Below are 27,929 nucleotides of genomic sequence, written 5' to 3'. Positions count from 1 at the left end.
TAAAATAAAATAAAATAAAATAAAATAAAATAAAATAAAATAAAATAAAAATAAAATAAAATAAAAAGGAGCAAGGCAGAGAGAGAAATCATACAAGTTACCTGTTGAAAAGAAACAATATACTACCCCCTGCCCTGACAAACAGTCAATTAATATAATCCCTTTTTCTGAGTACCAAAATAATTATTTTTTGTGAAACATCATTCAAAGTCTTCATACAAACAGATTTCAGACTATTCACTGTCTCTTGAAATATTCCAGCTGTTGTTTCCTGCATACACTGGTAACAGTTCATTATGTCCTGCCATAGCTAGCTGTGTTTCTGCAGCCCATTTGCATGATTCCCAAACAGCTTTTCCTACGTCTTCACTACAGAAAAGAAATGTGGTTTTCATCCAGTTCATTAGCTTTGCCTTCTCTTTGAAAGTCCTTCATCTCATTAGGATTTTACTCTGTGTTGGGTTTATATGGCAAGGTTTGGGTAGTGGGGGGCTGCAGGGGTGGCCTCTGTGAGACAAATCCAGAAACTGCCCCACATCAGATCAGAGCCAGCTCCAAAAGGGACCCGCCACTGGCCAGAGCTGAGTCAATAATCAGTGTTGTTTGTGCCTCTGTGAGAGAAAATTTGAGGAAGGAGTAAAAAGAAAACCTTCTGCGCAAAAGCAGCTGGGAGAGCAAGCAGTGAGAACTAGTGCTGCAGACCCCAAGGTCGGTGCATCAGGAGGTGCTCCAGGCATGCAGCAGCAGTTCCCCTGTGGCCTGTGGAGAGGCCCCTGGTGGAGCAGGCTGTCCCCCTGCAACCCATGGGTCCCACATGGAGCAGATCTCCATGCTGCAGCCTGTGGAGGAGCCCCCAGTGGAGCAGGTGGACGTGGCCTGGAGGAGGCCACATAGGAGCAGGCCCCGGGCCAGAGCTGCAGCCCGTGGAGAGGAGCCCCTGCAGGAGCAGGGGGGCTGGAGAGAGCTGCCATCCATGGGGGACCCATGCTGGAGCAGTTTGCTCCTGGGGGATGGACCCCGTGGTATGGAGCCATGTGGGAGCAGTTCTTGAAGAGCTGCTGCCTCTGGGCAGCCCCCACAGAATCAGTTTGGGAAGGACAGCATCCTGTGGGAGGGACCCCACATGGAGCTGAGTCATACAGACTGACCACAGCTCCCATTCCCTGTTCCCCTGCACCACTCAGGGGGAGGAGGTAGAAGAGGGTAGATGGAAGAAGATGCTTTTAGTTTGCTTTTACTTTCTCACTGCTCTAGCCTGTTAGTAATAGGTAATGAAGTATATTAATCTCCCTATGTTCCGTCTGTTTTGCCTGTGACAATAATTGTTGAGTGATCTCCCTGTCCTTATCTCAACCCTTGAGTCTTTTCCATCATGTTTTCTCCCCTTTTCCCTTTGTGGAGGGGGAGTGAAAGAGCAGTTGTGGTGGAGTTCAGCAGCCCAGCTAGGTAAAACCACCACATACCCTAAATTAAGAATAATGAATATAACATTATCTAATGAAAACAAGACTCAAAAAGATTTCAAGAAGCCTACAATTTTATTTTATTTTTTTACGAATACTCACTTTTGCATATTCAGATAAAAGATTAACCTAAACAGAACAAGAAGGCCTGTCATTAGCTAAGGTAAATTATTCTACACTTCTGTCAGCTGTAGGCAAAGACTTCCATTTTCTTTCTAAATAGATAATGTATTTCCATTCAAAACTAACAAAATGCTACCATTTACTGGTATTCAAAGTGGCTTTTCTAACCCATTGGAAACCCTTCCTTTCTTAATAGCAGAACAAAACTTTTTAAATTCCCAAGAGTGCTTTCTTTCCCATGTATCTAGACAGAATTCAAGAGTAATTCAAGCATCACCGATAATAACCAACTGCCCTATAAGCTCCTTCTTGTATGTCATCATATATGCTGGTTTGTTTGTTTGTTTGTTTCTGGCAAAGTGATTTAAAGAGTAAAATGTTTAAAAAGAAAAAAAAAAAAAAGAAAAAAGAAAGTTAGTGTTTGAGTTAATGTCTAGTACAACTGTACAAATCTTTTAAGAGAGAGCAAGGTTTGGTCTGCTTCCTACCTGAGGAAAATAACTCTGGATTAATTTTAGTTCCATCTCATATATGTGTATTTTGAGTTTGTTTGTTTTTTTTTAATCAAATCATCTCCGGAAACAATGGAAATACCCCTACACACAGTGAGTCATTTATCACACTTAGGTCATTTGGGGTTATTTAACCCAAACACAACAAGACAACTCATTATAACTGCTTCCATGCTAGAAAATACACTTTAGGTCTCGATTCTGGCTTTATGATTGGTAAAACAGATTAAACACTAGAGAAATCAACTTTTGGTTAAACACTGTAGACCACTTCCTTGCCTGACAAGCCTACTCTATAAATACATTTCCATCTTACTCTGTACAACTGTTCTTTACTATGCCTTGTAGTATTGCTGCCCTACAGCCTATGACCAAGACAGACCTTAAGCCTGAGTTATGTGGTTTCTTGGTAGTTCTTTCATATCTTCCAAGGGTTCATGTAAGATGATGAAAGAAAGCACGCTTGCATATGCAATGCATCAAAGGAAACAGTTGGAGGGTTCTATCACCACTAAAAATTCCTTAAAGATTCACAAACCAGAAAACTAGTGGTCAGAAACCCTAGGGAATGGTCTCTGCCTTTGAGAACCTTATTTTTTTCCAACTATTTCCACTGATCTCTCCACTGAGCCTTGAAATTAACTCCAAAAACAGCGAAAGATACGCTATTATAATGAGCTCAGCAGCAGTTAGTCCTTTAAGCAGTTTGTTTCCCAAAAAAAAGAATTCATTTAATATAAATGGTAATAAGTCCATGCCTGGCATAAGCCAAGGAATGGATTTTCCCCTGAGCCATGCTTATATGCCTCCTTTGAATGAAGGAAGACTGGAAAAGAGGTTAAATGTATTATTAGGCTAACATATATTGGAAGAAAACTAAGAAGTTTTTGCTCAACCAGAAGAATGCTCAGTCATCCTTAGAACATCGTGGTACATGTACTACTGCTGTCTCCTTTATGGTGGCAAAGTTGTGGAGTTGAGCTGGCAATTTCAAACTTAAAAAAAAAAAAAAAAATTATTAGGGCCCTAAATGCTGCCGTGGAACCTAAATTTATGGCCTTAACACCTAATTAGGTGCTAAATGGCTGTCAGGAGAAATCTCCATAATAATCCCGTTAGCTTTTAATGCCTAATTATCACTTCAGAATGTAGTCTGGGCTATATAATTGAGAATTACAATGCTTAAAGGACTCAAAGCATGGATTTTTAAAATGTATTTTAGTGAATCATTCCTCTGTCAGTAGTGAGTTTAGCAGGTCTGAGAGCACGAGAGGGTATAAGAAAAGGTTGGGGGTTTGTAAAACAGTCAAATATGCCCTTACTTCCTACTTCCTCAAAGGTCTATCTTGTATCTACTGCTTAGAAAAGAGCAGTAAGCCTCGTGCATATGAAGTACCAAAGTTGAGCTGTCATATTCCCAGCTCCTCAGCCAGATGCGAGCTGACAGATGCATATTTCCAGTTCATCCATCAGCTTATGCTTATCCTCTGAATCTGTCCTTGCAAGGAGAAGTACCTGTTGCAGCATCCTTCATATAGAGCAGCTATCAAAGAAAGCCAACTTGCAACCTGGGTTTTGTTTTCCTAACACTTTTAGCTACATAAGGGCTTCAGAACACCCTGTTATTTTCCAAAGAGGCCAACACAGCCTGTACGAAGCCTTCAGAGGGCTGTTATAAAATATCCTGTATACTGAGCAACAGTTTAACCCAGACCATTATGCTTACAGGAAGTCAGCAAAAGCTAAGAATCAGAAATAATGCAATTAATTCAGGAAAAAAAAAAAATCTACTCAAAAACTGTGTTAAGATCATGCCTGATACAAAACACAGTTCAAAATTAAGTAGCCAATAAATAAAACAAATAGAAATTAGAAGCTTTCTATTTCCCACTATAGGAAATTAGTAGGTACGATTGTAATATAATTATGTCTTTTGGAGACCCTGATTTGTTAACAATGCAGCAAATGGTCTGAAAGGAGCAGGTTTTACTACAGCAGCTACCTCTTTAGTCATCCCCACCCTAATATATCCCATGAGGTCCTAATCATTCTCACCCTGGAGAAGTTCCAGCCAAACTGAGACACTGATGTGTGACCGTCACTTTCATTGCTTTTAGACAAGTTTCAGAATCCACCTGTGCTCTGAAACCAGTATTCAGGCTGTCACTTCTTTCCCTCCAGTCTCTTCACCCTCTTATTTTTTTCTCTTTTTTCTTTCTTCCCTCAGGGTGGCTTATCCAGACCATGCTGCATCTCTGGCAGTACTGCTACAAGCCCAAGACCAACCAGTAAACTGAAAGAAATGAACCTAACACTGCGCAAGTCTATCAGATCTCTAAGGACACATCCACACTGGATTTGAAAAGCACTGTAAGGCTACCTTCTTCAGTCTGCACAAATCACTACACTTAAGCATATCCCCAAACAGGGGATCCCCACAGCGTGCTCTGAGACTCCTTTGTACTGGCCTAGCAGCTGAGGGTAACACACCCTACACAACTGGACAAGCTGCACAGGCTAAAGAAAAGACTTTTGATGTCAAGGCAGAAAGACAAGGGAGCATGCCAGGTTTATAGCTGTGTCAAAAAGGCCTCTTCTGGAGCACAGTTGTCACTACAGGGAGGGTGACTGTCTTAAGTATTTGTCTTGTGATGTGTCTTAAGGAATATTGGCCTTCCACCTGCCCACATAGTGACGAAGACTGCTAAGTGGATTTTAGATTTTTCAGGTATCTCCATTCTCTATATGCTGCATTTGAAGCCTGTTTCCTTTGCTTCCCACTCACTTGAAAGTCTGCTGGCAAAGCCCAGGCTCCCATCTCAACAACTTTTTTGACTCTGGCCCTTTTGGAAAGCAGCCAACTCCCCAAGTGCCTTGAGATATCCTTGGAAATGAATGGCTGATTCCAGTACCAGCCACCTCATGGTTGTCATGCAGGTAGGTATCCAAAGAGTTTCCCAGGTTATTGGCTCACCTAAAGATGCAATCATCTGGATCCCCTGCTCTTAAACAGCAACTTTTACAATATAAAATAGCATGGAGTCTTAAATAAAAATACAATACAATCAGGAACTTCATGACTGTGGCCATTGTTTGATGATAAAGCTTCTCAATCTCCCAACAGTGTAACTCAATTTGGATCAGACAAGTGTTTGTGTGACTTTTCTCTTGAATTGGAAAGGATCTAATAGAGTCTAAGCTAGTTTTATACAAGCTAAGATAAGTAATATGGACAGGCATAAAGTCTGCTAGTACAAAATCAACAAGTCAAAAAGAATTAAACAAATTTAAAGCAACAGAGTGATCATAAGAGATTTTCATCCTGTACTAGGATCCCAATTTCGTCACACAGTACATCATCAAAGCTCACCCTGTGAAATAGTATCCAAACATTTACTACTATTAGCGGGTGGAAGATGCAGCTATTTTTCTGCCTTCTGGAGATCATAAATATATTTTTATAATACATTCTGACATAAAAGCTCTTGCCAGTGCCTTTTCATACATTAGGACTACCATTTACAATTAGGACAGTCAAATAGACCAACTGTAAAACTCAAGGAGACCATTTACTCATATTTAGGAGATTTCACAATTGCTGATGACGTTGCTTGCCAAATGAAATTCAATACTCACCAGGCCTGCTGAATGAGGCTGTGAATGCATTGACCTCATGGATGACATACTGGTCTGGTGCATGTATCCATATCCTTGGGACTGGCTTTGCTGATAGGCCCCAGGGAGAACAGGGGCTGTGTGTTAAAGAAATATAGACACATTAATGGAAATTAAAAAATAAAAAATATTTTTTAAAAGTCCTTATCCAGCAATCTGTAGAACCTGTAGATTATTTCCTTCATAAATATCAATTTCTCAGTATGAAATAGTTAAGAATTATTCCCATATACAACATAAGGCTTTCCATAGGTTGAATTATACATTAATGTAGCCAAAATTAGAGCAATATATCTCCAAATGCTATCAAGGTTAGTTGGAAGGAAAAGCTTAATATGCCTTAAGCAATCTGACCATAGAAAGGCATACTAAAGCTTGAGACACCACTAGCTGAATTTTGATACTGTCATTGACAACACACTAAGTATCATGTGCCATAAACTGCCATTTTTCAAGGAAAGATTGATGAAAAAAGCTTTATATCAGTACACATTTGAAATGCTTCAACAGACATTCCCCACGATTAGTTCCTAACTCATTGCAAACTAACTCTTATGTATTGGGCTACAAACAAAGACTGATTCACAGCAAGAGACAGGAATGTAAAAACATGAGTCCACAGTTGGGTTTCTTAGTTTATTCTGATTCCATCAACAATCTCAGCCAGATCTATGGTTATTTAAATCTTTCCAAGTCCACCTCTTTTACAGTTTGTCTTAACCACACAATTGCTCCCTTTCTTTCACACATGCTTTGTTCATATTAATTTTAACAATTCTATCAACTCTATTATCCATAGGTTGTTGATTAATAAGCTGACTTTTATTGTACCAAAAGCTGCTGAAAGAGTTAATACAACCAAGGACTCCCTAGATCTGTTGTTTGAAAGTATTAGCAACCCCATATCTGTTCAAGCATCCAAATTCAGCAACAGACCGAATTTAAAAATAAATAAATAAATAAATAAATAAATAAATAAATTGAACAAAAATCTCTGAGAAACAGAGCAGAGCAGAGATGACTATTCACTATTTTCCCAGCAAATCCAGGAAACATTTTTAAAGCAAAATTAAGACTGAAGTGGTTTTCAAAATCTAATCATTAAAAGTTTAGTTACCTCATGTCTGTGCATGTGTTACAAAATATCAACCTGAGAATAAGGTTTTCCAGCTTGTATAGAGGTTATTAGCCCATCTCCACTGCTATTTACTATAATCTTACTAGTTCAACTGAAAAGCTATATATTGTTAAGAAAATGCACCTCAACTGACACATCTTCAAGTGGTCCATTTAGCCTGTATTCTATTAACTTGTCTGACAAAAGCTGTCTTTTGCTTACAAGAGATGGAGCTCACACAGCCCATGGGTCAAAAACCTTCAAACATGGAGGCACTCAGCAGTCTGATGTTTTGTGAGAAATATCCCTTGGGCTTGCTGGGAAGCGAAGAAGCACTTCTGGAGCAGCCATCATACACTGATTCAAACAGGAGCAAAACTAATATAGCATTTAATGGGGTTCACAATGTATGGAAGGACCTAGGAATTGTTGAATGAACAAATACTTAAGAAGCAGGGGGGTAAAATATATATATATAACAAGTACTTATATTTGAAATAATAATGGTCTGTCCCTGTCTCCTTCTCAAGTGATCAGGACAATAGATACACATGGAAACGCATTACTGAGAAAATATTTGCTGAAATATTTCTGAAATAAAGGTCAGCCTTATGCTTTCAGCCAAGTGTTTTACCTAACCTGCTTTCCCAGCTAACCATATCATTGATTTCAACAAAGTTTTTTTTCTAAACACATCCATTAGTTAGCATATTGAAATGCACTATGTATGTAATTATGATTTGGGACATTATTTTTCACTCTACTACATTTTCAGAGATAAGTAATGCAGTATATTTAAATATTTTTTTTTCTGATTTAGACAACATGTTGCAAACTATTGTAATGAATAGATTGCTTTGTTAAGTGAGTGAAATTAAAGTGATACACAGTCAGATGCAACACTGGAACATGATGAATAATGGATGTTTTAGAAGTGCCAAGTTCATTCTAATGACATATGAGTACAAAGACATTTTAAAGCAGTTTAATCATCAGAGAATTGCTGCTCGTTAACATGCTCACAGGATTATCATGCATTAAGTGAATAGTCCTAAGTAGTTCATCAACTAATTTATGTTTCAGTGTTGTTACAAGGTATTTTTACATGACCAGATGTATTCCTTCATGAGAAAATAGAGAAAAACATAATTTAATCAAAGATTCTGCGATCAAGCCAGAAAGAATATATTTTGCCTAATTCACTACCAGCATAAACATAGGTCACTTCACAGAAGCCAACAGAGCCTCATCTCCTCAAACCAGTAATAAATTGGTCATGTGGGTTCAAATCCAAGCACAGCTTGAACTTTTTAACTTCATAGGAAGAAGTATCTTAAGCAAGCACTGGCTGCTGATCAGTCAGCATCCTGCCTGCTCTGCAGTGACAAAGGGCTAGCAGCTTTTCCTTGGCAGGGACAGACACCCTGAGAATCCCTTTCGTCTTCCTAAAAGAAGTGAATGCACTGGTAGAAACCATTGACTCTTGATTCCTTCCCCACAAAACAGATCTTTCTTAATTCCTACCAATCATCCCTTGTCCGTGCAAGGCCAACTAATGGTCTCCTTCATTATGTACTCCAAATCGACGGGTTTATTTTGGAGAGGATAACCCCATGCCTCCCATCTTTGTGACAAATGTCAGCAGCGGTCTGAGATGTGCTTTTCTCTTTTGCAATCAGCTTCTCACAAAATGAGAGAATTCTGTCAAACTGTCTCAGAGAATCTGCAACAATTTTACCTGCAACAACAGAAAATGTAAGCCCAAGGGAGTAAAACATACCTTGTAAATCACTGAAAATTTTGGGATGCATAAGAAACTAAAATTTTAGAAAAACTTCCTAGACAGAGAGAATGAATTTATAGGATTCCACAGCTTCACTAAGTATCTTTCAGTCTTTTATTTAGAGAGCATATATAAAATCAGTGTTGGAGACATTTGACTGAATAATTCCAACCTTTTTTTTTTTAATTTCATTAAAAGAATACTATATTACTGGGGCTGTAAAAAAAATAAATGAATAAATAAATAAAAGATCAACAGTTTTTAACAATTTTTTTATGTTATCTATTTGGAAGACACTTTAGGAAGCACATACATGTAAATAAGCAGATCAGTGAAGAGAACAGATCTGAGCTGTGTTTTTAGTGACAAAGTGAGTTTGAACTCAAAGTGAGATAAAAATGATGAAGAAAAAAAGAGTTTAAAAGTTTTTAATCATCATTGGCCATAGTTACCTGAAATCTTTTGGCTCAGACCAAAGTATAAAGTTCTATAGCATCACTGACTGCAGCAGCAGCAAAAACAATGGCTTTAGTTAACCTAAGGGAATAATAAAACACAGTAGTGGAACATGAAATTCATTTAGTTGAAGCCAGATTTATTGGTGAGGGATCTGAGGGTTGACCATTGCTCCCAGAAGCACAGGTGGAATTTTTTTCTTGTTGCATTAAGACTTTACCAGATGCATTCTGATGTACCAAAATTTTCTTTTTTTTTTCTTGCTCCACTTATGAATAAAGCCAGATACTTATTTTAAATTATCTACTAGAAGGAATTTATCATATTTTGCTTACTATATCCTTATAGGCTTCCCCAGAGAAACAAGAGTGGAAAATGAATGAATTTGATAAAAGACAAACACAGAGAAGCCTCTGAAACAAGAAACATCAGAAACAGAAGAACCTGGAAGAATGATAGTTGGTATCAACATGCTGCAGCAGACAATGGGGTGTGACAAGCTTTAAGAATGACCGTGAAAGAAAAAGGTCAGATTGTGGAAACAGGAAAGGAATAATCAAGAGAGCATTAAATAGCCACAAGGTTATATCTAAAAAAAAAAAAAAAAAAAAAAAAAAATTATGCTGAAAAGAACCATCATTTAAAGAGCAGGGTCCAAGATATATTTTACCAACACCATTCTTAAACGCTCTTGAATTCTTTTGTTCAGCAGAACTTTGATGATCCATGGTAAAACAACGTATCCCCTCTACTAACTACTGTATTTTTACCATTTACTACAGTACATGTCATTTACTGGACCATATGTGAAATAACTTCACTTATTCTTACAGACATTATTTTAAGCATTTCTTTCACTTCATGTTTTGATGTTATGTCTACTCATGGTTTCATTACCAAGGTAGAAAGCCTACAGAGAGCTAAAACATTGCAACATTTCTTAATAACAGCAGCACAAGAGAGCAGAAAGCAAAAAGAAGGATCATGATTATTACTCATTTAATTTTTGTGTCTGTAGAGTTCCCAAGGAGCAGCGAAGTTGCAACAGAGACAGAATATGGCATTATCATATATCTCTGTGCTGATTAGCTCCCCTGAAACAGAAGAAGCTGCTGCTCCACGTATATTTAACTCTTTCCCATTTTGCCTTGATGCTTCCTTCTTTTCCACAGGTTGCCTCATCTACAGCAGCCCTCACGGTCTTCCTTTGGAAAGTCTGTCCCATAGCTATTAGTTCCTTATTTCTTCTGTTCCTGCCTTAGAAATTATTCAGCTATGTCCCACGCAGCAGAAAACACTATCAAAGTGAGGCAATCACGTGAGGAACTGTATGTGTACAGCACACTTCTGTGGTCCTTATGGATGCCCCACATGTTGTGTATGTGGGTTGGCAAGTGCCCAAACAGCACAACTCCTCTGTTATAACAGTAATAACAGTAATCTGTTATTGCTGCATTGAAGCTGGTGGATAACAACAATTGACACCTTCTAAAAGACTTCTCCAGAAAGTGTCACAGCAGTAACTTCAGTTCTCAGTATTTCATGGTGTTTTTTGTTGTTGTTGTTGTTTCTATCACTTTTCCCAGACGTTGGCTGGTGCTCCCCATCATTAAAATATTTAAAGCGTTTTAGGTTACAATTTGTATTACCAATCATATCCTTGAACAAAGTAGTATATTATCATCAGTTGGCAAAAATGGCATATTTCAATATACTTTCAACAGTTTCCACTTCTTTCCTGAATCTAACTGAATTCAGTGTTTCTAGCAACAGAATTACTTCCACAATAATGCACCTGACATCACTCAAGGTCTGATTCAGCTATCTTTACACTGAAGCAGTACTTCCCCTCTAGAGTTATCCCATCAAAACTCTTAGCAAGACTTTTGATGAAAAGGTACTAATCAACTTGAGTAAGGACAGGCAAAATGAATGCCAGACCGATGTGGAGGAAAAAAAAGAAAAAAGGAAAAAAAAAGTAGACTACATGAAAACAAACATTTATTTATATATATTTAAAGTTATAATATAAATATAAGCCATGGAAAATATTATATGTAAGTAACAGGGACACAATTTCAAAAAGCTTTAAGTCAAAGAAACAAAAGTGGAACCAAAGTAATCACAGAGTAGAAGAGAGCAAAACAATAATAAAGGCCATGATAGAATAATTAAGGTTGGAAGAGACTTGCAGAGGTAAGATAGTCTGTCCCCCTACCAAAATCAGGGCCAAATTTGAAGTTAGGTTAAGTACTTAAGGCTTTGTCCAGTCAATTCTGAGTTCCAGATTAAGATTTCACTACCATTTTTGGGCAACCATCCACCCTGTAATTCCTCCTGTTTATTTCCCATGCTGTGTATATTGCTGTACAAGTTCTTGAGATGAGCTCAGCACAGCATTGTGGTAGCCTTACAAGCATCCTGAGAAACAGTTTTATGGAGAGATCTTAAGAAGCCTGTTGCCTTAACTCTGCAGAAGTTTACATCCTGCCAAAACATGAACAGCAGGATAAATGGAACATAATTGTGGTCAGCCAAGAATTTAATGAGAGTTTTAAAGAAGGTCTGTCACAGGCAAATCAGAAACAAGACCTGATACCTTGGCAGCAAGTAAGGCTAGATAGATATGAGGAGGATAGGCTGTGAAAGGTATGAAAAGAAAACCGGCTTGACTGCTATAACAGGTGAGCTTTTAGCAAACTTTTAAAGATGATGTGCTAAACATCACTGCTAAACATCATTCTTTGCTGAAATTAAGAGTTCTGGAAGGACTCAGCAGAAGGCATGAGGTGACTCCCCCCAGGGCAGCTATAGGCTGCTCACACCTGATCCCCACATGCAGCATATCTGAAGTTGATGCTCCAACAACTGCCTGAGACAATCTAACAGTCCTGCCACCCTTTCTCTTTCTCTCAGCTGGGTTGTTTTTCTGCTGTTTTGGTGACCTTCTCTCCAAAGGTTTTTAGTTCAGAAAGGGATCAGACCAAGACACACTATGCAAGGGAGGAGGCAGGACCAAACACCCAAAGCCATAGGCAGCAGAAGGCAGCAAACTGTTGGATCAGTGGTCCCAAGGTAGGCTCCTAAGTACCCTGCTTCTATATAAGCTCCAAGTTCAAGCCACAAAAGAACTTCACAGATACTTCCCCTCCAGATGTCACAGCTCCAAACAGTGCATCCCACTTAACGCAGAATTCTTCTGTGTGCTAGCATGCCACTGCAATGAGTATATAATTGAGGTTTCTCATACACCAGACCACCACAGCATTTGAAAAAAAGACATAATGGAAGTTTAGGTCTGACTAAGTCTGATGTAGCCATCATGAGCTGGATGCTTGACATTAACAATAGATATTGAAGAAATAGGTCAAAACCTGATGAGACAGAATGAGGTCTGGGCTATAAAGGTGCATTAATGGAGCCAACAGTTTAAAGACTAGTAAGTGTGTAAGGACTTCCAGAAAAAAAAAAAAAAAAAAAAAAAGGAGTATAGAGAAAAACCAGAAAATTACAGCAATGTTAGATGCAGACAATAGTAGGAACATTTCAGAAATAATATTCCAATACAAAACTGGTTGCCAAAAATGGTCCTGTCCCAAACAGGGATGAAAAGAAAAAAAAAAAAAAAAAAAAAAAAGCTCAGAGATTCATGCAAGATCTAGATTTAATTTTGATCAAATTTAATGTTTATTATAATTTATGTTACTCATCAAATTAAACATATTTCAACGTAAAGCTCAATTATTTGTTTTTAAAAATGTCAAGCTATAATTCTACCAATCTTAAAACTTAATCGACCACTTTTTGGCATTGGGACATTAATCACAAGTGAGCCATTCCTGAAAGAAAATGTTTGCTGTTAAACTGCTATCTTCTGATGAACAATATTGAAAAATTCCTATCCAGCTCTAAAGTTAAATTGTTCTGCATTAACTTTTCAAATAAGCTAGAAAATGGCAACATGTACTCTGTGCTTTATTTTAAATTGATTTTAACTCTTATCTTTTATAGAGTTTTATTATTTTGTAGCCAGAAAGAGTAGCACAATGCAGTTAAATTCACTGGGAATATATCAGACTGGATGAACATACAAAAAGCACTAACCTGAAGACTGCAGATGATGAGACCTGATACAGAACAGTGCTGTTTTTAGAACAGTAGAGAACAACATGGTAAGGCATCTTGGCATTTTTTCTTGTGCATACAGTAACTTTCCCTTCATTTCTTTTCTTTTCCTTTTTTTTTTTCTTCTTCTTTTTTTCCCCCTTTTTTTTTGCCCTTTACTAGTCAGACTGCTTTCACGGATGTCTGAGCTACCAGGCTTGCTGCTCTCAGTGGTGCTCTGTCAGAAGCAGCAGTTTGTCTGCGTACTATCCATTACAGGAGTCAGTATTACTTAGTAAATTGGAATATCAAACCCAGATATAATTAGGTTGTTGAAATAACAACCTGAAAGCATGGCCTAATTCACACAGGGTGCTAATAAATAACTGGCATGCTCACTGACCTCATTAGAACTGAAACTCTGAACTATTTGAAGTCAGTGGCAAATTCAGAATGTTACAAGCTTAGGAAGTTTCTATAACCTAAATTATAAAGCTATAAGAAATAAACCATCCAATCTACAAGTCTGGGAAAAAAAACACTCTGGGGAAAAAAAGTCAATAAAATTACCAATTTTATATTTAAAATAACTAACACTAAATATTCAAGGGGCAAAAAATCAGTGTCTCTACTCTCAAGGCTACTTACAGACATATTACAATGGATAAGATAAAATGTCTTAAACTAGGCTTCATTAGTGTCATGATTAGACTAATAGACTGTTTTATGCACCATTATTTTATAACACCATTTTATCAGGTATCGATAATTAAGCTATCAATAATTAATATGTACCTACCATGTAAACTGAAGTAGATTATTGTGGGAAATGCAGAATCATACAATTATAACTCTTAATAGGAGTTTCCTTATAAGAAATTGAAATTGGATTTTGAATGAAACTATGACAGATCACAAATAGCTATTTAGCATATGTCAAAGGAAACAAAGATATCTTGAAAGGAATGACAAAAACACACAGCTAATGTGTTTATGCTACATGGAACATTGTATTTTATTTTGTAATTTGATTTTCTTTTAGAGGGGGACTATCTCATATGTCAGTTATTTCAGACAACAAACACGCTCACAAAAAATACAGCCATTACAAAATTCCTGATTTTCATGAAGAGATAATAATATAAATACTGGTCATACTGCTTGTATGAGTGGTCCATCATACATCCAATAGCAGGTGATGTGGGAATTTGGGAAGTACTAGCTAGCCCAATGGAAGGATGGATAGCAAACCGCCTCTCTAGTACATCATGGTCTATGTGCCTGGTCAATGAGGCCTTCTCCTTAACTGATCATATCCAGAGGAACAGTGGATTTCAATTCAGTCAATTTCATTATGTCCTCCTTCAGTGCAATCTGCTTTCTGAGGGGCTTTCAGAAGCTTTCTTCTGGCCTCTCTAAGGGGTCTAAATCTCTGCATTGCAAATAAACAGTCTCTCATGAACATTTTTCCTTTAAATAAGATTAATATGGTTTTCATTCCCTTCAGAGGAATTGCACAAAAGGGCAAGCCTGGGTAGCACAGTCTCCAGAAGTCACGTCAGCAAGCAGGATGCAAATGTCAGTCTAGAGAAAAATGAAAGGAACACAGGATATCCTGTTTTCTACTGTTAGCTTTAAAAGAAAGAAGACAGTCAACTGAATATCCACCCTATTCATCTGAAGACGATAATACAGGGAAGAATTTTGCCAGGAAGTACTTCTGGCTTCATTCCTTTGGGCTTCATTTCTACCAGGAAACAGGGAATGAAAGATGCTGACTGATAGGTGAAAAGCCTCTCTGATCAACATTATCTATAGTTGTAAGGCATCACAGAATTGTAAAGTATTATGTACATGTAATCTTGAATGCTGCTAATCCAAGAGGATAAGCCAGATCTCAGCCAAACCAGAGTCCCTGCCTCTGAATGTGCCTGACTACTAAGCAGTGAGTGGCTGAGTCACATCCCGTGCAAAGAGCACAAGCTAACTTGGTCCTGGCAGAGCAGGCAGTTTTGACAAAAGGGAAAGGCTCTCACCTTCCTCAGAACATCTTTTGAATGGCCACTTAAGACTGCAAGTCTGTAAACACTCAGAATTACAGATTTGATAAATGTAATTCCATAGCAGCCAGTTAAAACACTTTTTTTTTCTTTTTTTCTACACAACAACTAATGGCATTTGTTATAAAACAGGGTGGTAAGGAATCACCGAGGAAATCCAAGAAGTAAAATATTTCAAAAGGTTATAAGCCTTTAAAAATATAGGAAGAGGCTGTTCACTCATACTGACATGTTTCTGTGCGTTCTTCTAAAAAAAAAACATGGGATAGAATAGAAGTGAACAAATGCAAAATTAGAATTCAGAATGAATGACAAAAATTACTGTCTTCATCCAACTTCTGTGGACAGTTGTTCACAGGGTAAGTTAAAAGCTGTATGAATTCTATATCTGATGTTTAAAGTGTTATGGGTGGCTACAATAATTCACTTCAAATAAATTAAACCATTTTTCCTGCTTCCAGATCACATTGATCAGTTTTACTATGGCACTGTAAAAATAAACCCACCTTATTTGGCTTCTAACCTAATTTAGAAATTGAGTCATATTTGTCCCCCATTTTAAATCCTAAAATTTAATTTATTCACTTTCAATCATTTTGGTCGCTAAACCAGGTTTAATATATGAAACATTCTAAGGACAAAATAATTATTAATGGGACTAGAGGAGAATAAATTGTATTTTTGAAGCACAGTTTACACCAGATGCTGTTGGGAGGAGGGAGGGACTTGGCTACTTGGTTTTGCATTGACAGACCCATTTACATACCTGAATTGTGAAAATGATTTTTTGACAAAAAGACAAGGTCTTCAACTCATCTTTGCAATCTCTACTGCATGTATTTTCACATATACTTTTACATTTTATTAAATTCCAGGAACTGTTCTAGAAGCTCAAATATAAAAAGAGTGACCCCATTCATCTTATATGGATTACAGCAGAAAGTGCTAGGAATATTGTTTGGGAATTAGCTATGGTAGCTGTACAGTCCAGTGAGTTCAGCCTGCGTATGTGTTAGCAGGTGGTGTATCAGTATTTAAAGGTGCTATACCAGTATTTAAAGGTATTCCCATTTCTCCTACTGCTGTGACAACTGAGATAAAACAAAATTACATGGCATCCTGCTCAGGAGTCCTGAATACAAATTGCAGCAAGGATTTGGTGTCACTGACAGACAAACCTTCTTATAAGCTGACTTTTTTGGCTGACATTCCATCTAAACCTTAGTGTGTCAGCTGAGAAAACAGTACAATATGACTTTCCTTTCCTTGCAGGCAGCACCACATTCTTTTATTTATGAAGGCACAAAATGTCTGAAAGCCAGCCTGAGGCATCCTAGGTTCTGGTGGGGCCACTGGAAGCTGCAGTTCCTTCTTAAATTGTGAATAGGCAGTTTTTTGCTCAGGCTTCCTTGCAAATGGAAAGAATTGGTAAAATGAAGATTACATTAACGTGTTACATTACCCACACGCCTTCCATTACAATTTGAACTCATATGTACTGAACATCAACTGTTGCCCAGTTGCATTAAAGAAAGAACCCTGCAAGTTCCTCATATGGAAGCTGTACTTTCATTTCTGTTCAGTGGTTTATAGTGGTTTTATAGTGGGAATAACCAACCTGAGGAATGGTGGAAGGACAGCATCAGCCAGGATCTAGTACATGACTACATATGAACTTACTAATGATATTTATTGGTTGCTGGATATAAAACCCTCCAAAGTGTATCAAAAGCTGCTCTAAGGCACCAGTCTAAACAATGCAAAGAACTGCTTGGCAAGGGAGCCATTAACACTTCCAGCTATTGAATCATTTCAAAATTGCCCTTCCAGCTTCTGCTCACCAGCTGTTTAAAGGAAAAGGGAACATCAAACTCAGATGACTGGCAGAGCAAACAGAAGGATCCCACAAACTGAATATGTGGAAATTGCATTTTTGTGCTGTCAGATCTCAAAGATGTGGGAGAGGAACACAAGAATCAAGGATAGGCAGAGGGAATCAAGCAAAAACATTTTGGAAGTGTAAAATGTAAAGCTCTCCCTGGTAATTCATCTTCAGTGAACACACACTAAATGAAAATTGGCTTTCAGCTGAATCACAATTTATATCTTAACACATTATAAGCAAGGTAGAGTTTTTAGTTTTATACCCAGATCTCTAAATCAAATCTTAATCAAAACTTAACTGAACATAACATCTAGCCCTCAGTGAGTTCCATGGAATCACAGAATCATCTAGGTTGGAAGAGACCTCAAGATCATCTAGTCCAACCTCTGACCTAACACTAACAAGTCCTCCACTAAACCATATCAATAAGCTCTACATCTAAACGTCTTTTAAAGACATCTAGGAATGGTGACTTCCCTGGGCAGCCTATTCCAATGCCTAACAACCCTTTCAGTAAAGTTCTTTCTAATATCCAACCTAAACCTTCCCTGGCGCAACTTTAGCCCATAACCCCTCATCCTGTCACCAGGCATGTGACAGAATAGACCAACCCCGACCTCGCTACGGCCTCCTTAAAGGTGCCTGTTGAGTATGATAAGGTCGCCCCTGAGCCTCCAATTCTCCAGGCTGAACAACCCAAGCTCCCTCAGCCTCTCCTTGTAAAACTTGTTCTCCAGACCCCTCACCAGCTTCGTAAGAAGCTTCCATAAGAAGTTTTGAGTTTTACATTAGAAAACAGTTTTACAAATACTTCATAGCTCTTCCACTCTTTGGGAGAAAATGAAATGTAGTTTTCTGGACTATTTTCTCCCATATTTTGCAATAACAAAGTAAAAGCAGATGATGCTATCTAAGAGTCTGATGGACCAGACTAGGACAGACAGACTTGATAATTCTTGAAGTAATACATACATATGGTCCTATTGCCATTCTGGATTCCTAGACTTGCATGGTTTAAAATGCTGAAATAGATTATTCAGAGACTGAATTACATATTAAGCATTGTCAGAAATCTTTTCACAGAAACTTATTTAGAAGTTAGCACATGTACAAAGAACACATTCAACCTGTTCCTTACTGAAATCTGAACTCTCACAACTGACCTTGCATTTAATTTCCCTTCTTACCTCAACTCTATAAGTGGAAAAGTATCACCTTTCTACCAGGAAACCTCCCACTGTTTTCATAAACTCCCATGCCAGTAATGTCATTATTTTTAATCAAAACAAAAATTATGCCCCTTTGAACATTAGGAATCACTGCAAAGCAGAAGATGGAAGCCCAAAGACATACCCTCCTAGAATGAAAGGTACAGTTTTAAGAAGGGAGAAGGCTCTGTCTTGATGCCTGATCCTTTTGGGGTACAATGTGATTAAAGCAAATTTATATGAAAAAAAAAAAAAAAAAGAAAAAAAGAGGAAAATCTATTTGAGAATGGAGAACCCAAATTTACCTATTTTGAAGGCGTGTAAGCTCTGTAACAATGAAAACTGATTAAGCTAAATAATTTAAGGTATCTGATTGGTACCAAACAGATACGCATGCACTTGTGCCCATATTACATACACAGAGAAATATTTAGTTTAGGTCAAAAATACTACAATAGGTTGATGGGAAAGGTATTTGTTATTCAACTGCAAGCACTCGCAATACATTACACACTTAAGAACAGAAATATGTTAACCAAGATGAAAAAGCATAAATTTTTACCATGATGCTGTTGTGTGGAAAAAAAACTTTTTCCCACAAATTCACTTTCATCTCTGAGTGTTTGCATGTAAAAGGGGCAAAGCCAAAGCACCATCTAGTCTGAAATAAAAATAAAAACTCAGAAACAGATCTAAAAGTCTGGTGGATAATAGAAGCGTCAATGTGACTCTCACCAAGAGGGAGTCCACAGTACTGTTTTGATGTGTTCAGCCTTCTGATACACTTGAAAGGGGACAAGAAACCCACAAACCCCTCTAGTTCTTCCTGTGAAATTTACGACTCTTCTCCCTCCAAATGCCATATTTGATTACCAGACTCCAGCGAACAACATTATGGAAACAGAGTTCAGCTTCCTAACATAAAAGAATCATTCTTCCTGGTCTGCTAGAGAAGAAAATGTAACTGCTGTGTCATTCTGCTTGACCTCCTAAAATGAAAGAGCTCAGCATCTGAATAAGAATGTGAAGAAGGGTGAAGGCTTTCTGCCATGTATTCCTGCACCTGGAGATGGAAGACAGACCTCTATATTACAATATAAAAAGTGATCACATACTATTTCCCTGTTTTTTGGGTTTTTTTTTGACTTGTCTTTTAGTAATGGTGAATTTTCCACCCTCATAACTGTGGAGGCACTTTTTTTTTTTAAATAAAAAAAAAAAAAGTAGCAAGAAGACATCAATGAAAGAAAACCAAATTCTGTTTCCTTTCCTTTTCCACCTATTGGCACAACAGAACATTACCACAGTCCAAACACAAGCAGACATCTTTAAACACATACAAGGGAGCATCTCTGCAAATTCAGCATGTGAGATGCAGAGGCTTCTTGCTCAAATTCATCAGAATGTTTGTCTTCCAACCAGACTAACCAGAAGCAGAAGTAACAGCATAGTTTCTTGTTCTAGGAGTTTCTGTGGTACGTGTGGTTGGACTTGATGATCTTGCCCTTTTTTTTCTTCTAATCTAAATGATTCTATGATCCCATATCAAAGCCTGAAGCAAACCCTACAAACAAACATTTTAGAAACAGAGACATATATGGTGTGTCCTAGGGTTAGAGAAGAAGACATTCTTGAAATCAGTGTTTAAAATGTCAGTGTCATTCTGAAAGCAATATTGTCAGTGCTATAAAATAATATGTATTGTATTTTGCACTGATCAAAATTTGCTTGGCTGTGTTCAGACTGCAGTTCAAACAATAGTACTTCTAACGGCCTACAACATGTTTCTGCCTCAGTGAGGAAAGGAGAAAGATAACCCCTAGAGTCCAGAGAAGAGGAGGAATGGGGGGGCAGCAGGCTCAGCTGCTCTGAAGTCTTTCTTCTTCAGAAGGCTCATATCACAAGGAGGACATACCACTAGGGAGATAAATTAAAGGACTTACTGTTTCTCATTGACTTTACTCCCTTTTCAAGCTATATAAATACTTCAAGATTTTAAGCACCTATACACCACAGGAAAATACTGTAGTACTGTTCTAAATTTGACTTTGGAGTCAAATTGCCACCATGACCATCTCCCATATTTATTCCTCAAAGGTTGATTGCAATAATCTTTTTGTGGATGTGACCCATTATTATGTAATATCAGTGGAATATCTAATACTAATTTTCAGTTTTCTCTTAGAAACCTACAGGTTACTTTTAAGGTTGATAACAAAAATTTAAAGCCTATCAAGTTATAAGTGGAATTTCATGCTCTGTTGAAATTTCTGAACTTGAACTAGCAGTGTGAGTAACAGGAGGAAGCTTCCCAGGTAAAAGTAAAAGTGAGGAAAAGACTTGAGTGTTAGCAGCTGACCCCTTATATCGGAATAAAGGAAAGAAGACCTAAAACCTCAGATCATGGTCTCTTCATATTAATTCTCATTACCTTTCTGGTGGCAGGTAAACATCTTAACAGATTAATCTGAAGGAGAAAAAGCTAAATAATGGACATGCAGCCAATCAGTAACACATTGATTCCAGAATACATAGAATATTAGCATTCATTTTTAAAATGCAGCAGAAGGTACTTGAACATTCTTTCCTAACATCCACTAAGGCTTCCTACATCATGCAAGCTTTTTGGAGTACAGCAAACTTATCTGCTGACTTCTGCAGACTGAGTTCTATATAGGTTTTAATAGGTTTATAGGTTTTATATGATGATAAAATCATGCTTTTTCCCAGCAAAGTAACAACACATCAACAAAAGGAACTGATAGCCACCTCTGACTTTTCTCCATCTACAGACTATACGCAACTTAAAATAAGAATAAAGGGATACTTTAATAAACTGAAAAATTCCAAACATATAGCAAGGAAAAACATATATATAATGACCATATACTGATGCATAAATATTAAACTAGGAATTAAAAGGAAATCAATTAAAAAAAAAAAAAAAAAAAAGACAAAAGCAAAAGCAAGCAGAAAGGTTTCAACTAAAATGAAAAAATGGTACATCAGGGAAAAAAAAATGTTTAATTCATCCATAGTGGGATGTTCGCTAAGACCATTTTAAACCTTCAGACTGAAAACAAAACTTGGTAATATTTAAATAAAATCCTGTTGATTTAAACCAAAGAAAAACAAGAGACTGCTAAACAGAAAACAACAAAGAAATACAATAAATTGAAAGATAATTAAAATAAGAACTAAGAGAAAGAAAAATATTGCAAAGTGAAATGAAAACATCCTGCAGTTGAAACAGGATGGAAAGAAAGCAGCATAAATGGACTTTCATAACTAAAACAAAAAGAGGATCCTTACAGAAAATACTTTCACTGAGGTATAATGAAAACAAAATGTGCACGCAAATTGTTGCATAATGAGAAAGAGACACAAAAAAAAATGAAATAACAGTGATGTTCCTCCAGTGGACATGGATCTTCTCATTCCAAAAACACTAACAGGAATTCCTCGTCTCCACATAAATGAAAGAACGCACAAAACCGGAGTGACAAAAATAATGGTAGCCCTAGTAGCAGTGCCATGAGTCATCTGTTATCATCTGGTCAAACATCAGAAGACTTTGTGGTAGTGATACACAAATGTGCACAGTCCCTTCTCTGCCATCACGGCAAAGTCTGGAATTTGTTGCAGTAGTATCTCAGTGACCCTTGTAAATACAAGGTAATGTAGGTCAGCTCCCTTAATTACAAATTTATGTGCACTCAATAGCTTGACTAATCCTAAAACAGACTACCTAACTTGACGAATCCTAAACCAACCCAGAAATAATTGATAGCACCTTTTTTGTTTTTTCTTTGCTTTGTATAATGGGCTTGAAGAAAAATACAATTAATCTTAAAGGTTTATTTGCAGCCTTCACTTTATCGTGCCACCCTTTGTTTACACCTGGACACACAGCTTTGAGCAACTCAGTTCAGTTTCTGTGATTCTCACTAGAACGTATACCACAAATCCATTTCCATGTTTTACATCCTACCACATGTAAAACTCATGTGTTAACAGTCTCTTCCCTGCCTCAGTCTCCAGAGATGGAACTACTGAAAAGAATATATATGCAAAGTGTTCTAAAATAAAAAAAAAAAAAAAACCTCCAAAATTGTTGTAAATTTGTGTTGCTTTCAAGGATTTTTACTCTTGCCTTTGCAGGAATGGAATTAAAGAAAATAGTCATGAGCCCTGGATGGTGTGAGCTAAATGCCAGTTTCACTTACTGCAGTTGCCAGCAGGAGATGGTAGATTCACTGTTAATTTGCAGACCTTAAAATAGAAGATATCTTTCTAGAAATGCATGCTTCTGCACAATCTGAGAAACACTGTAGAGACTATCAATACAAGTCCAATTAGGTGGCAGCTACGTTCCCTTCTGACACTGAAAAATCCATAGTTATATGGATTTGTGGGTTCTGGTGGATGAAAAGATTGACATGAGCTGGCAGTGTGTGCTTGCAGCCCAGGGTGTCCAGCAGATAGAGGGAGGTAATTGTCACCCTCTGCTTTGACTTTGTGAAGCCCCACTGGGAGTGTTGCATCCAGGTCTGGGGCCCCCATCACAAGAAGGACATGGATGTATTAGAATGAGTCCAGAGGAGGGCCACAAGGATGATTGGAGTGCTGGAGCGCCTCTCCTACAAAGAAAGGTTGAGAGAGCTGGGGCTGTTCAGCCTAAAGAAGAGAAGGCTCTGGGGAGATTTCGTTGCAGCTTTTCATTACTTAAAGGGGGCTTATAAAAAATATGGAGAGCAACTTTTTACTCAGACATGAGTAAAATGATAGGACAAGGGGGAACAGCACTAAAATAAAAGATGGGAGATTTAGATTAGATATTATTAAGAAGTTATTTACTATGACGGTGGTAAGGCACTGGAACAGGTTGCTCAGGGAAACTGTGGATGCCCCATCCCTGGAGGTGTTCAAGATCATGTGGCTGGGGCTTGAGCAACCTGATCAAGTGGATGGCAACCCCCCATGGCAGTGGGGTAGGAACTAGGTGATCTTTAAGGTCCCTTCCAACCCAAGCCGTTATATGACTCTTGCTGCCTTTTTTTTCTCTACAGTGTTCTGCAAAGATTGAACTGTGTAATCTGTCTTCATAAACAAAAATAACTCTCATATCCATACATCTCCTTCTCCTTCTGACTAAAATAATCTGAAAGACCTTCCCAAAATTGACAGAATAGCTGCATGCCTGACAAGTTGTAACACCAGTGTTAAAAACAGGATTTAAAGAGAAATTATTAGCTTCTGTTCCTCTTTAGACAAGCTGAAAATAACTGCTTGAAAAACAGCTGAGAATTTTGTAAGAACTAATGTGGCACCCAACTGTTTCTGAGTAGTGCTACAGGATGGCTTGCAGGAAAAAAGGAAATTTTTGTTAGGGTGGCAATTAATTACAGAGCATTTAGGTAGACAGGAAAGCTCTAGTGCAATACCTTCTGTTCAGAACGGCAAAAGTTTCAATGATTATCATGAAGTAATGAAGTCGACCTTGTAAAGTACTAACAGAGAGCAGTTGCAAAAAAGGACTGAAAAAGCTGAAAAGTAATTTCAAACTGAATATCAAATGGAATGTTCAGTACCTGCATCAATCTCGCTGAAAAGTGTTAACAATTGGTTTCTATCTGACTTTATCCGCAGTAGTCTAAATGAACAGGGATTTTCCCAAACTTACATCATGTAAAAACCTAGAGATTTTGGAGATTTTGTAGGAAAATCTCCATGGGAAGCATACTTGGCTTGGCTTTACCACATAATCTAAAATAACTGTCAGGAAAACAAATAGGAAGAAGTAATTCTAGTGAAAAATGTTAGTAGCCCCCCTATGATGTTGTAACTGAAATGCACCAAAGACAAGAGAGTGAGTTATTTAGGCCTTTAACATCTGGTATGAAGCCAGGGACCCAACTAAGGTCTGGGAGAGGTGGCTAAGGAACGATTCCATCAGCAGTGGCAGCGAACTGGTGAAGACTTGCATATCCAGAATAAACTGGCAATTAAACAACATATGAACAGAGAAAAGGTTATGAAAACAAGGCTAAAGACACATAGAGGTTATAAAATTGATTACAGGTGTCCAACTGTCTTTCAGGTTGAACAATCACCTGTAAGAAAAAAATACTAGAGCTAAAAGTACAAACTCTGTGAGAAACAGCCATGAAATCTCAGCAAAGCAGACTTGATTCTCATTTAGAGAGACTGTATAAAGTTCAAGGGCAAACTGACCTTGTGGCAATATAATAAATGATAGTTTTAACAGAACACTGCCATCAAAATATTGATATTTTTGACCAAAGATACTATATTCTGAATGCGTTCACAGAAATGGCACTTCCTTGTAAATCATTTAGATTATGTCGAATTACTTAGCTCTGACATTTATTTCTCCCATGCAATGGGAATCGTCTACCAGTACTCAAACCCTGGCTAGCCAGCTGGTTCGAAAGCAGAAACAGTATCTTGCTAAAACATGTTGATCCTAGTAAGGATCTATTCAACACATCGCCATAACAGATTTTAAAAGACACACAAAAAGAAATCTTATTATTGCCAAAACAATCAGAAAAATAAAGTCTGCTTCCTATTATTGATACGGCAAGTAATAAAAATACCTGTTAGCAATCAAATCAAGCTGACAAAGCAATGTTAAAATGGTTGGAGTAGAGCCAAAAGGAAGATCAGAATAGGTATTTAGGACAATATGCACTGCACTGCAAAGACCACTTCACACCAACACAGGAAGAGACATAAAAAACAGCAAATGAGCATTTTTACTATAAGCTATTAAAAGAGTTGGGAATTAAGTTAAAATATCAAATAAAGATTGACCGACATAAGGGGCTGATCCTCTGTCAAGACCTGTATTTCTTCATGCATTCAGTCAGTTCTTCAGTCCAAACACTTTCTTACTCACCTGTTCTTAATCAGAACTGCTTGTGTATATTTATGCAGCACCTAATATAATGTAGACTCGCTATACTCTAGCAACTATAACAACACATTACTCTGGCCAGTGGGAGAAGTTAAACAGGGGTCTACAATTAAGATGCCTTAAAGCATGAGTAATTCAAGGATTCCAGGCAACTAAATAGTAGCAATAACTTTAACATCTTCTAAAGAGAAAAAAATAGTAACCTTTTGAATACGATTTTCAATGCACTTTCTTCCACAATCAAGAAGTAGAAATTGCACAACTATTTTTAAAATATATATACGTGCATAGAATGCAATGTTTCTGAACATTTACAATTCACCAGTCAAGTCTAGTACACTGTAATTCCACTGGAATGAGTAGACCCTAATCCATCATCTTCATAATTTCTGTCTTAATCTATGGCATCCATCATATGCAAGATGTGGGTTTGTACCTGGGAAGGCAGGTTTGCCAAAATATTCTAATATTAATACATGCAAAGCAATATCAGACTATATAAACTTCTCTACTGAATACTATCTCTGCTCCCAAACTGCTGAGTCTGTAAGAAAACTTTCACATGGGACAATGTGGCCAGTTTTTCCTATTGTTATGCTTTTCCTTCTAGGATGGAAATGGAGAGCCAAAAAAACCTGAAAAATTTGATACTGGAAGAAGTACATGAGTGAATAAAATGCTATTATATGGTTGATTTGCTCACTAAAAAGCACAAGTTAAATTTATTTTTTTCAGTTTAGAGATGTATTTTTTTTTCAGTTACATTGTGTAACCGAATTTCCAGAGGAAAAAAAAATCCAATTCATGCAAGTTTTGCAAAAACACAATACATCTTCACTTAAGCACTGTAAATGGGAGTTAGTAGGGGTTTTGGACTTACACACTTCCTAAAATGGTCAAAAAGAATACATGATAAAGCAAACTGTCATGCAAGAAACTGTGTGAACTGGAGATATTGCTTTGCTTCCTTAATCAATCAGTGCAATAGCTTACACAGTTTCCAATGATTTGTGACTGTACAAGGGTATTGAGTTAATACAGGCCTGTGAGGTCTCAGCACACTGATAGTGTTATTAGTGAAAAACGTGGGAATAAGGGCTACCTCCTTCTTCAGATGGCCTTGTTATCTCACTGCAGTATGAAAAGGTAGGGTTCGTGTCAGAACCATCTGATTTATAATCTCCCAAACTTGTAGAATGCAAGTACTGCTTACTGTAACGGCTTGCTCTTTCTACAAAAGTAGAAAGAAATAAAATCGCTGTAAATATATGAAATTAAAAGCAAAACAATAAAAAACACAACCAGTAACATTGATATTCATACACTGATAGTGTTTAAACTAGAGAAAAATGAATTTTGCACAATTTTATATCCATTTTTGAACACTATTAGTTCAGAAAATTGCTTCAAAATCAAACACAACTAAGATTGTTCTCTGCTTTAAAAGAATAGCAGAAATGACAAAATATTAAAAAAAAAAAAAGAGAGAGATAAGATGACATGAAAATTTACAGTGGAAAATCAAATCGTCCTTTTCTTTCAGCATGCATACAAGTGCACATAGAAGTACTGCTGTAGGACATTCAAAATAAGGTTCCACTCCCAGTACCAAAGAAAATATGCATGCAAAATTAAACATTCAAATTAAATACATCTGGGGAAAAAATCTTGTTGAGCCAAAACATTGCTGCATATCATTACATTAACTTCCCTACTTTTCCATCTATTCTTATATTATTAACAAAGATAAGTTATTATCCTTGGAACAGTAAACACTAGCATAAGGTATAATATCATGTGCCATATAAGCAAAATGTGCATAGGAAAAAAAAATCAATTTCATAAATATGTCACCTATATCTCTGAAATTTTATTAAGGTCTAGCTATTTTAAAATCCATAATGAGGACAAAGAAGGTCAATGCTTTCTAAGTGACTATTTCTAAGTGGCATGAGTAATTGTTGTTTAGCATAAGATTTCTTTCACTATTTCTTATCTGCACATGTGATAACAGCTTGAGTTCCTGTAAAAAACTGCTATAAAACAGTCATATATACATACATATATATGAAAACAAAACATATATATAAAACATATGGCTGGCATATTGACCAGAAAATTTACTATATCAACTTTGTTCATAAACAAAGAAAAAGCTGATTTGGTGAAAAGTCAGGATATAAGCAATACCAGAAAGCATATGCAGACTCCTAGACTGAATATTGTCCTCCAGAGGATCAATGTCGAAGATGGAGCCAGGATCTGTGCGCCAAACTTTAAGATCTTTCCCCAAAGCATAGAAATGGTAAGACAAACAAAAAACAAAAACAAAGGAAGTAAAAGTATGAAAGCGGTGAGTTTTAACAATTTATGACTAATTGACTGCTTATCTTCATGTACAAATTAACTAAAAGCTCTAAATATTCACCTGAAAGGACTGCAAAGCATAAATTTCCATCTTAAAAAACTTGGTGCATCCATTTTAAAGCGCTGACATTATTTTAAAGAGACTTTCTTTCCTCAATTTTTGTTTTCCTTTTCTAAATATGATTATAGTATTTTCTTAAGTTTAAATAAATATCACATTTATTGTAGTTACATAT

General features: G+C 37.1%; 1 protein-coding gene across 4 annotated transcripts in view; it reads right to left on the bottom strand.

Annotated features, from left to right (window-relative positions):
• The window catches only part of NEBL (nebulette), a 255,761-nt gene that overhangs the window by 5,255 nt on the left and 222,577 nt on the right, over positions 1–27,929 (bottom strand). For 2 of the 4 annotated variants that reach the window (XM_068673771.1, XM_068673774.1), the window contains 3 exons: positions 27,517–27,609; positions 26,429–26,557; positions 5,735–5,850 (listed from right to left, as the gene is read on the bottom strand). In XM_068673771.1, coding sequence (XP_068529872.1) covers positions 5,735–5,850; positions 26,429–26,557; positions 27,517–27,609 — 338 coding nt within the window. The remainder of the gene's footprint in view (positions 1–5,734; positions 5,851–26,428; positions 26,558–27,516; positions 27,610–27,929) is intronic. The other 2 variants (XM_068673772.1, XM_068673773.1) reach the window with 2 other exon arrangements.

The sequence above is a fragment of the Anas acuta genome, chromosome 2, assembly GCF_963932015.1.
Source record: "Anas acuta chromosome 2, bAnaAcu1.1, whole genome shotgun sequence".
Taxonomy (NCBI): Eukaryota; Metazoa; Chordata; class Aves; order Anseriformes; family Anatidae; genus Anas; species Anas acuta.
The sequence above is the reverse complement of the archived record's forward strand: the minus strand, read 5'-3'. Positions and strand labels throughout refer to the sequence as shown.